General features: G+C 44.4%; 1 protein-coding gene across 1 annotated transcript; it reads right to left on the bottom strand.

Annotated features, from left to right (window-relative positions):
* Positions 1-373: 373 nt before the first annotated feature.
* Positions 374-7,134, bottom strand: LOC118079552 (transmembrane protease serine 12-like). Its single transcript, XM_035103813.2, has 4 exons — positions 6,983-7,134; positions 5,198-5,402; positions 3,866-4,131; positions 374-742 (listed from the first exon to the last, which is right to left on the bottom strand). The coding sequence occupies exons 1-4, from the start codon at positions 7,077-7,079 to the stop codon at positions 498-500; spliced, it is 813 nt and encodes a 270-aa protein (XP_034959704.2). The 5' UTR covers positions 7,080-7,134; the 3' UTR covers positions 374-497.
* Between the last annotated feature and the right edge of the window lie 3,419 nt (positions 7,135-10,553).

The following is a 10,553-nucleotide window of genomic DNA, read 5'->3' as shown; positions in this document are numbered from 1 at the left end:
TGTCTTGTCAGGAATCAACCTCAATCTGTTACCCACCATCCATCCTCTAACCGCCTCCAGGCACTCACACAGGACCTTCACTGCCTTCACTTGTTCTGGGATGGCCAAAATCATTTTTCCCAGAACCCCATCCCCTTTTTATTTTTTGCCACATACATAAAATTGAATGTGCGCAAGTTGTGAGCTTACTATAGTTATATTTGATGAAAAAATTGTATTAATGGTAACACATTTTCAACCCCAACTGGAATCAGTTTTTTTCCATATGTATAGTACAAAAAAGTAGTTGCCATTTCCCCCTTCACGTCCCCTCTCCTCCCCACCCTTTCTAAGTCTATGAATCTGCAGACAAGAACTTGTTTGTGTGCTAGATTTTTACAGAGCTGAGAACACTTTTACAAACAATATTATCTCACTTGAATTTTACATGGATGTCTCTATTGTCTATTTTTTCACACAATGTAATCTTCATTTTTATTTTGTAAATTTACTTAGTGCTACTTTGACATTCTACCGGGCAATATAATTTGTCTAAGCAAGCCACATAACAGCATCTGTTGGTAACATGGTTTACAGTGGAAATATCTCTGTTTTACCTTACAGGTATTTTTGTGTCCACTTGCAGAGTCAGCACAAATCATATCCCTTGATATTCCATGCCCTGAATACCAGCGATGTCTAGCACAGGTGTACAGTGGTATAATGTCTACCTGAGATTCTTGTAACGTATATTTCATATCACCTGTAAAGAAAACACAAAATATTACTGGAAGTATGCTTGTGTTCAACCTTCTGCATCCAGTACAAATGTTATAAGCCTGATGCAGCAGACCTTCATCCCCTTGTGCAGAATCTACATGTGTTGTCAAACAAGGCTTAGAATTCCTTCTAACATTTTGGAGAAACAGAAAATTTTGTCAGCTAAAACATGAAACTGTAGATGCGATCTCATTTATCCTTGTGTGACTGTCATACCGTGTGACCTGTGGTGGTTCTTATTTTTTATTTTGTTAAGAGTACATGAGATTGGCAGGCTGCTGTATTTGTATTTTTTTTTACTGTGGTATTTTCCTTTTACTGTATATCTTTCCAATGATGCAATCTTTAAGTGAGCAGCCTGTGTGGCTGGGGGTAAAGATGGTGCAATGAGTCAATACCACATCATGCACATGGATAACAATTCATACATTAATACAGTGCAATTCTATGGTACCTGTGAGGATATTCTAGAGGCCGTAGGAAAGGTTGGATATACTTCGCAGACATGAGAAAATAATCATTTGTAATGGTGCTAGGAAACAAGGCTATGGCAACGGAATCATTCTTGCCCCTACTGAATCAGAAGTCCACAATTTCCCCAATTTCCCCACTTTAACCCATCCTGCCAGCTACTGATATAAGCAACAAACAGGCAAGGGTCAACCACAGGAGGAGACTTCTAGCAGTATAATAAGGCTGAGATGTTTCATAAGGCAATACAGGACCAGGACAATTTTGGGCATCTGTTCCTGGGGACTCCACCCTCCCCACCTGGATATGGGATGAAAGACCAAGTAAAAGTGTGCATGTGACGAGGCTAAGCTGTAAGCAAGTACAATTTGTGGCATAATTGCTGGTCGTGGGCTACATCTGTCGGGGACACCATTGCACCTGCAAGCACCCTCTGGCACCAGCAAAAGATACCTACTGTACTAACAAATGGACACAGTGAAAATCCAGATAGAAACCAGACTTCAAAGTTCTCTGCTGGGCTGTATGTAGGCTGAGCATGCCTCCTTTCAAAACTCAGTTCCAAATGGATGCAAGCCCCCCTCCATTCGCTTCTGGGCAGAAAGAGTACAGGATGTTAAAAGTGACAACACTGCAGAGACTGGTGGTTGTTTGGTTAAGGGAGAGCCACAGAGCCCACATGTTCAATCCCTGCCCCCAGTTTTTAATTGTTTGCCTTTTTTAAGGGTTTGGGGGTCCCCCCCCAAAAAAACCTTGCCCAGTCAATAATGAGACAAGGAATAAGACTGATGTATTCAAGTCTCCAGGGCCAGATGAACTACACCTAAGAGTATTAAAAGAACTGGCAGAGGTGATTTCAGAACCACTGGCAATAATCTTTGAGAATTCCTGGAGAACAGCAGACTGGAAGAGGGCAAATGTTGTCCCTATTTTCAAAAAGGGGGAAAGAGAGGACCCAAACAATTACCGCCCAGTCAGTCTGACATCAATACCAGGAAAGATTCTAGAGCAGATCATTAAACAAACGGTCTGTGAGCACCTAAAAAGAAACGCTGTGATCACTAAAAGTCAGCATGAGTTTCTGAAAAATAAGTCATGTCAGACTAATCTGATCTCATTTTTTGACAGAATTACAAGCCTAGTAGATGAAGGGAATGCTGTGGATATAGCCTATCTTGATTTCAGCTAGGCCTTTGACAGGGTGCCCCATGATATTCTTGTAAAGAAGCTGGTAAAATGAGGGCTAGACAATGCTACCATTCAGTGGATTTGTAACTGGCTGACTGACCGAACCCAAAGGGTGCTCATCAATGGCTCCTCTTCATCCTGGAGAGTAGTGACTAGCGGGGTGCCACAGGGTTCTGTCTTGGGCCCAGTCTTATTCAACATCTTTATCAATGACTTGGATGATGGGCTTGAGGGCATCCTGAGCAAGTATGCAGATGACACCAAATTGGGAGGGGTGGCTAATACCCCAGAGGACAGAATCACACTTCAGAATGACCTTAACAGATTAGACAACTGAGCCAAAGCAAACAAGATGAAAATTAGCAAGGAGAAATGTAAAGTACTACACTTGGGCAAAAAAAATGAAAGGCACAAATACAGGATGGGGGACACCTAGCTTGAGAGAAGTACACGTGAAAAGGATCTAGGAGTCCTGGTAGACCACAAACTTGACATGAGTCAACAGTGTGATGCAGCAGCTAAAAAAGCCAATGCAATTCTGGGCTGCATCAATATAGGAGGAGTATAGCGTCTAGATCAAGGGAAGTAATAGTACCACTGTATTCTGCTCTGGTCAGACCTCACCTGGAGTACTGTGTCCAGTTCTGGGCACCACAGTTCAAGAAGGATACTGACAAGCTGGAACGTGTCCAGAGGAGGGCAACCAAAATGGTCAAAGGCCTGGAAACGATGCCTTATGAGGAACGGCTTAGGGAGCTGGGTATGTTTAGCCTGGAGAAGAGAAGGTTAAGGGGTAATATGATAGCTGTGTTCAAATATATAAAAGGATGTCATATAGAGGAGGGTGAAAGGTTGTTTTCTGCTGCTCCAGAGAAGCGGACACGGAGCAATGGATTCAAACTACAAGAAAGAAGATTCCACCTAAACATTAGGAAGAACTTCCTGACAGTAAGAGCTGTTCAACAGTGGAATTTGCTGCCAAGAAGTGTGGTGGAGTCTCCTTCTTTGGAGGTCTTTAAGCAGAGGCTTGACAGCCATATGTCAAAAACGCTTTGATGGTGTTTCCTGCTTGGCAGGGGGTTGGACTGGATGGCCCTTGTGGTCTCTTCCAATATGATTCTATGAACTTCAATAAATTTATGTACCATCCTGACAGACAGCAGTTCCCCACTAAGAATACATGCAAGCGAAACCCAGGTTTTCCTCAGGTGATATAAATCTCAATGTATTGATATCAACAAAGCTTTCTGTGTTCACTAAAACAGTGTTTCCAAAACTTGGGTCTCCTGCTGTTTTTGGACTACAATGCCTATCATCCCTAGGTAGCAAGACCAGTGGTCAGGATGATGGGAATTATTGTCCAAAAACAGCTGGAGACCCAAGTTTGGGAAACACTGCACTAAACTAATATTAGATTATTCTGAAGAGACAAAAACAAAAGATTTACCTTTCTCCTCTTTTTTCTCCCATCCACTTATATAACATGGGTTCTTGTCTGTCACTAGAAGAGGAATGTCAGGTAAGCAGATGGGCTGAATATATTCATCGTATTCGACAAACTTTATTAATTCGAATAAGGCAATGTCATTGTCATAGCTGTTCACTTTGAAATTAGAATGGACCACAATGTCTCTCACCCGGAAATTTATAGTATGAGAATGATGTTTATAAAGATGACGCAAGCCAATCACAACTCTCCAGTACTCTGGGTTCCTAGGACAAAAAAAACCCCTTGGTTAACACAAAATTGCTGCTTAAGTGAATTTTTAACTTTGAGCAACACCATAACAAAGCTCAAAACATGCAGTAATAATTCCACTTCAATTCAAATGTACTTCCCTTAAACAAAAAAGAATAGATATTATTTTGGCAAACTATTCCATACAAATAGCAATGATATAACTGGCTTTTCATTCAGCAAGGGGTTGATTTTATGACTGCAATACAGTGGTACCTCGGTTCTCAAACATCTCAGTTGACGAACCTTTCGGAACCCAAACGCCGAAAACCCAGAAGTAAATGTTTCCATTTTGAAATGCGCCTTGGAAGTCAAACAGCTTCTGCTGCATGTTTACATTTTTCTTCTTTGAACTTGCAGCCAGCCCTTTACACCTCAGTTATCAAATGTTTCGGAAGTCAAATGGTCTTCCGGAACAGATTACGTTTGAGAACCGAGGTACCACTGTAATTCCTCATGGAAGCTCTAATCAGAATCAGAGAAAGTTCTATGTGCTCAACAGGTAATTTAACCTTGTGCTTATTGAGCAGCAGTTGTCTCACGCTGCATGGTAAGGCTTTTTTTTGAAACTGAGTGATTGAAGCTTCATAAAGAGTTATTTGGTATGGGCAACTGCTGCTCAAAGTCCAGAATCACCCTTGAAACACAGTACAATATAAGAACCTGGTAGGGTGGGGTAAGTGCTGAGAGCACCATGTCTAAGCTAAGCTGCCTAGTAACCTCACATACTGGTGATGAAGTTGTTGAGTCACCATGTGTAGCTACACCTTCATAATAGTGTAAAATACATTCTTATATGCAGTAATTCTAAAGCACTGGACCCATGATTTAAACATAGCTTACTCTGAGTATGTTTTCAGAAATTGTATTTATAAAATCATATTATTATTTAAGATTTGTGAGAAGCCTACCAAAACAATGTGCACAGAATACTGACATCAAGACAGGCTATACCCAAGCAACCAAGAAAAAAAGAGGGGGGAAAGAACGCATACATTTTTTTCCTTATACCTAAAATGGACAAAATATAAAGATACATACACCCATTTTTTAATGCAGCGTGCTGCTGTCAATACTGAGTTGTTACTAATTAAAGATCCACCACATTTGTGACGATAACCGCCTTCAAAAACACGGTAAATTTGAAGACTAACAAGCCATGGCCATGCCCCGAGCTGAGCCTCATGATCACCTTCTATCTGAGTCCCAGTTTTTTTCTCATCTATAAGAGGCCTTGTTCCACAAACTAAAAAAAAAAGACAAGTTATATTGGTGAGATGCAATGAATGTAAGTGTTCCATAAAACACAATCTGCATTCAGCAAGATGTTTAGAGCCACTTAATTTAAACTGATTGATTCAGTACAATTCTATAAATGGGCCACCTGTCAGAGAGCTGAAGCAAACCCATTTTGAATCACCATCCCTTGTTATCGGAAATGAATCCAAAATAATTTCGCAGCTTCTTTGATTCTCAGAATAAAAGGACACATACTTACAGGATGATATCCCAATGTTCAAAAGGCAGCATAATCCATGTGCTTTGTTTATATACTACAATTTATTCAATATCAGGGCAGTATTCAGTCTTCCCTCCTCATTTTATCCACAGAACAGCATTGTTATGCTCAGGGAGCTTGGTGGCTTAGGGGACAATCCAAACCCAAGATACATAGGGATGCGCAAATTAAAATCCAGAGGATCTCCAGGTCAGCTGGTCAATTCGTGGAGGAGTTGGGCTATATATCTTAAGTATACTGTAAGTAAAATAAAATAAAAATTCCGTCTAGTAGCACCTAAGAGACCAACTAAATTTGTCATTGGAAGTGTGCATGCACATGAAAGCTCATACCAACAAACTTAGTTGGTCTCAAAGGTGCTACTGGAAGGAATTTTTTTTTATTTTGCTTCTACTACATCAGACCAACACGGCCACCTACCTGTAATTAAGTATACGTTTAATGGTACTTGACTGACCAAGCTGAGTGAAGATCCAAGTTCAACATAGGCTGTCCATCTTTAGGGCTGGGCAGCCTATGCTGAACTTGGAGCTTCACTCAGCTTGGTCAGTCAAGTTCCATTAACTTCTTAAGATTGCTCTCTTGGTGTCTATTTGAACTCAGGTCTCCCCAGCCATAGTTCAACGCTAACAGGCTACATCATACTGATTGGCATACACTTTTTTCTCATTTTTTGCTGTAGCCTTCTCAAAAAATGCCTGCTATCAATGTAACGTCAAGATAAACCAAGTTATGATCACATTGTTAAGATCATCATATTGTCTTTGCACAAAAGCCCAGAGGCTGTGGAAGCAGCGCCCTTGAAACCTCAAAGTGGGAGCTGCAGCTGACGTGTGCTTGTCTCCGAACTTGGTAAATTAGAACAAATACCGACACAGGGCAACGTTGGACGTAACACGGCTTAATGGTGTCCTTTGCAAAAAGCGTGTCCGTGCAGAGACGGGCTTCAATAGTATCTTTCCGCTGCGACTTAAACTACGGCCGGAAGAGGCGAGACAATTCTGCAAAAAAATGGACTCTCACAAGCAGGTGCACACGCCTCAAACTCTATGCAAAACACCGTGCGCAAGTCCGTTGCCCACCGGCTTAAATATTGCACACGTGACTCCCACGTGAAGGATCGCCCCTTCACATCTGACACCCAAATACCACCTGCTTTGTATTGGAGGTTGCCGGGAGTCGTAGTTCAGTGAGGGTGAAGCATGCATATCCATGCGCAGGCGCAGTTAATTCCTCCGGCCGTGTCAGTGCCCGGCCCACAAGCGGCTTCGACGCCGGCACCGCACTTCGCGGGAACGGGGGCTCACCGTGTGTAGGGACCCCGGAGGGTCGGGCTCCGGGCGGTGGTCCATACAGCAGCACGAGCAGAGCCAGTGAGAACGCGGGGCGAAGCCTACGCCGCATCGTCCGTCGAGGGAGAAAAAAATGGCGGCCAACCCGCCGCCTTTCCCTCTCGGCAGCAGTGACGCTGGGAGCGTCACGTGACGGGGCGCGCGGGAAAGCTCCAGCGTATCGGCAGTTTGTCTTCGTGGGGCAGAGGGAAGCATGCGCTGGGAAAAGGGGGCGCGGGACCTGGGCGGCACCAGGGGAAGGAAAAAATATTTTAAAAACCAACCCCAATCCTTCAGCAGTTCTTATAATAACTAGCTGGCCTGGTATGGTTCAGGTGTAGGGGACGCGGGTGGCACTGTGGGTCACAGAGCCTAAGGCTTGCCAATCAGAAGGTCGTCGGTTCGAATCCCGCAAGCTACCGTTGTTCTGTCCCTGCTCCTGCCTACCTAGCAGTGCGAAAGCACGCAGTGCAAGTAGATAAATAGGTACTGCTCTGGCGGGAAGGTAAACGGCATTCCCGTGCACTGCTCTGGTTCGCCAGAAGCGGCTTAGTCATGCTGGCCTGGCCACATGACCCGGAAGCTGTACCCCGGCTCCCTCAGCCAGCGCTGCAACCCCAGAGTAGGTCACGACTGGACCTAATGGTCAGGGGTCCCTTTACCTTTACCTTATAGTTCAGGTGTAGGACTTGCCTATTAACAGTGAGTTAGGAAAAGCTCGCTTTTGCAACAGAGTAGCTACGAGGAGGAAAGGTACGAGGGGTACTTTGTGTGTGTGTGTGCAGCCTGATGTTCCTTACGCATTGCTGTGGCTCAGTCTCTTAAATGGAGCCTCAGAGTCCCCCTTCAAACTCCCCTCACCCCCCCCATCCCTATATCCTATGATTGGGCCCACCCTGTCCTGACCCATGACCTATTTGGGTCACCCCCCACCCAGGCAAGCCCCTACCTCCACTGGGTCTAGTCTGGAAAACGGTCTAGTCCTAGTCTGTGAAGCAGAGCCAAGATACTGTGGAGAGGGAAGCTTTCCTAGGTGCAGTACCAGTGTAGCCATCACTAGGGGGCGCTGTGTTGCAATCTCTCCTGTATTCCCAGCATGCACTTTGGTATGATTTGTGATCATACCAAATTTTTGGAGGGTTTTACGTGGCCATGTGTGACATCTGTCTACGCAACCTGTATAGGAACCTCCGCACAGTGGAATGGAACGTTGTGTCCAAATTTAAACGGAATCGGTCAAGCGGTTTCTGAGAAAGGTGCTGTGTCACCTACATGCACCTTTTATATTTATATATATACTAGCTGACCCCGCCACACGTTGCTGTGTTTGTTTGTTTTTTGAGAGTTTTGAAAACATTTGTATTAAGAAAGGTAATGGTTTTTTTTTGTTTTGTTTTTTTAATTTTTGGATGTATTATTTTTGTCCGGATGTATTAACTTTGTCATTGGATTTTTGGGTTTATTATTATTTTTAGTTCTTATGATTGTTGTTTGTTTGTTTGTTTAAGTGACCGTCCCCCGTTTTTTTTTTAAAAAAAATAGATCCGTAGTCTGAAAACACAGCAACACACACAGACACCAGCCGAGTAAAATCCCCTCCCAACCCGCCCGCCCTCCAAAAAAAGATCGAAGTAGACCCCGTTAAGTCCACAACACACACACACACACACACAATGCCCAAAACTCTGCATCCCCCATCCCTGGTCGTCCCCCGCTGAAAAAAACCCCGATCCGGAGTCTGAAAACCCAACAGGAAGACACACACAGGACCCGAGGAAAATCCCCTCCCAGTCCTTCCCCCCCTCCAAAAAAAGACCGAAGGACACCCCGCTAAGCCCACAACAGTCACACACACACCGCCCGAAACAGTACACCCCCACATCCCCCCCCGACCGTCCCCCACTGGGGGAAAAAACCCCGATCCGTAGCCCAAAAACCCAAAAAAACACACACAGCAGCCGAGGAAAATCCCCTCCGAGCCCATTCCCCTCCAAAAGAAGACTGAAGTACAGTCTGGTAAGCCCACAACAGTCACACACACCGCCCAAAACAGTACACCCCCCACCATCCCCTCCCCGGCCGTCCCCCCTGGAAAAAAAACCTGATCCGGTTCCCGCAAACCGCATAACACACAAACACACACCGTCCGATCTACATTCCCTCCCCGACCGTCCCCCACTCAAAAAGAAACTGAAGATGGCGATTTGAGTCGGGCGGCAGTTAAAATGGGGGGCAGGCTTTGAGGAGGCGATGGTAGTTGCAGTGCGAGATCTGCCTTTGTGGTGTTTGCGGCGCAGCTTTGGAGGTGGGAGCACGCAATGAGGCTTTCTATTGGATGCCGCTGGAGACCTTCTGGTGGTGACGTCTAATTTGGGTGCCACTCTTTTTTGTGTTTAATCATTATTTTAGGTGTGAAAGGTGTGGTTTTTTTGGGGGGGGGGAATTATGCTAGATCCCTCCCTCATGGGCATGGCATGGAATGTTGTGGCCAAATTTGTTACATCACGGTTCAACGGTTACGGAGAAAGGCTGTGACCTCTGCACGCACAATGCCTACATTTATATATAGATAGATACATATATTGTATATACATACATACGCGCACACACAAACCATAGTGTGTGTGTGTGTGTGTGTGTGTATATACACACACACACACAAACACACACACACACACAGAAATGTCAGCCTGATGTCCCTTGACTGGTGTGGTTTTTCTGGCTGATGATGATGATATAATTTTATTATTAAGTCTGTGGAATGCAGGGAAGTTCACCTGGCACCTTCATTATACACCTTTAGGCACCAAGCAAAAACATTTTAACCAGGCCTTTGGTTGACCTGATCGAAATCCTATACCCTTTTAAAATCTGACTCTTTTGGGGGGGGTTAATGGGTTATTATTCTTTTGATTTTATATATTGTGATCATTTCTGTGAACCGCCCCGAGACCTCCGGGTATAGGGCGGTATATAAATTCAATAAAAAATTAATTATTTATACCCTGCCCATCTAAGCTGGCTTTCCCCAGCCACTCTGGGCAGCTCCCAACAGAATATTAAAAACACAATCAAACATCTAACATTAAAAACTTCCCTAAACAGGGCTGCCATCAGATGTCTTCTGAAAGTTACATAGTTGCTTATTTCCTTGACACCTGATGAGAGGGTGTACCACAGAGCGGGTGCCACTGCCGAGAAGGCCCTCTGCCTGCTTCCCTGTAACCTCCCTTCTTGCAGTGAAGGAACCGCCAGAAGGCCCTTGAAGCTGGACCTCAGGGAGCTTAAGGCAACAGGGGTGGGAAGTACTGTTTTGGCTACCTTATAGGAAACAGACTTAAACCGAGACAGACCATTGTTGGAGGTGCCTTAGATCGAAGCTGGCACCTTTTGCAATGCAAAGCGTGGGAATTGAGCAATGAGAGACAGCATTACCAGTGATTTGATTTACAGTAATCACTTCCTGATCCTCCTTTCCCAAGCAGGTGCCAGGCACAGTTCCTCCCCAGTTTTATTTTTTATTTCATTTATGAAGGAAACTGCCCAG

Source organism: Zootoca vivipara, chromosome 2 (genome assembly GCF_963506605.1).
Source record: "Zootoca vivipara chromosome 2, rZooViv1.1, whole genome shotgun sequence".
NCBI classification, from domain to species: Eukaryota; Metazoa; Chordata; class Lepidosauria; order Squamata; family Lacertidae; genus Zootoca; species Zootoca vivipara.
This window is presented reverse-complemented; position numbering and strand designations above follow the sequence as displayed.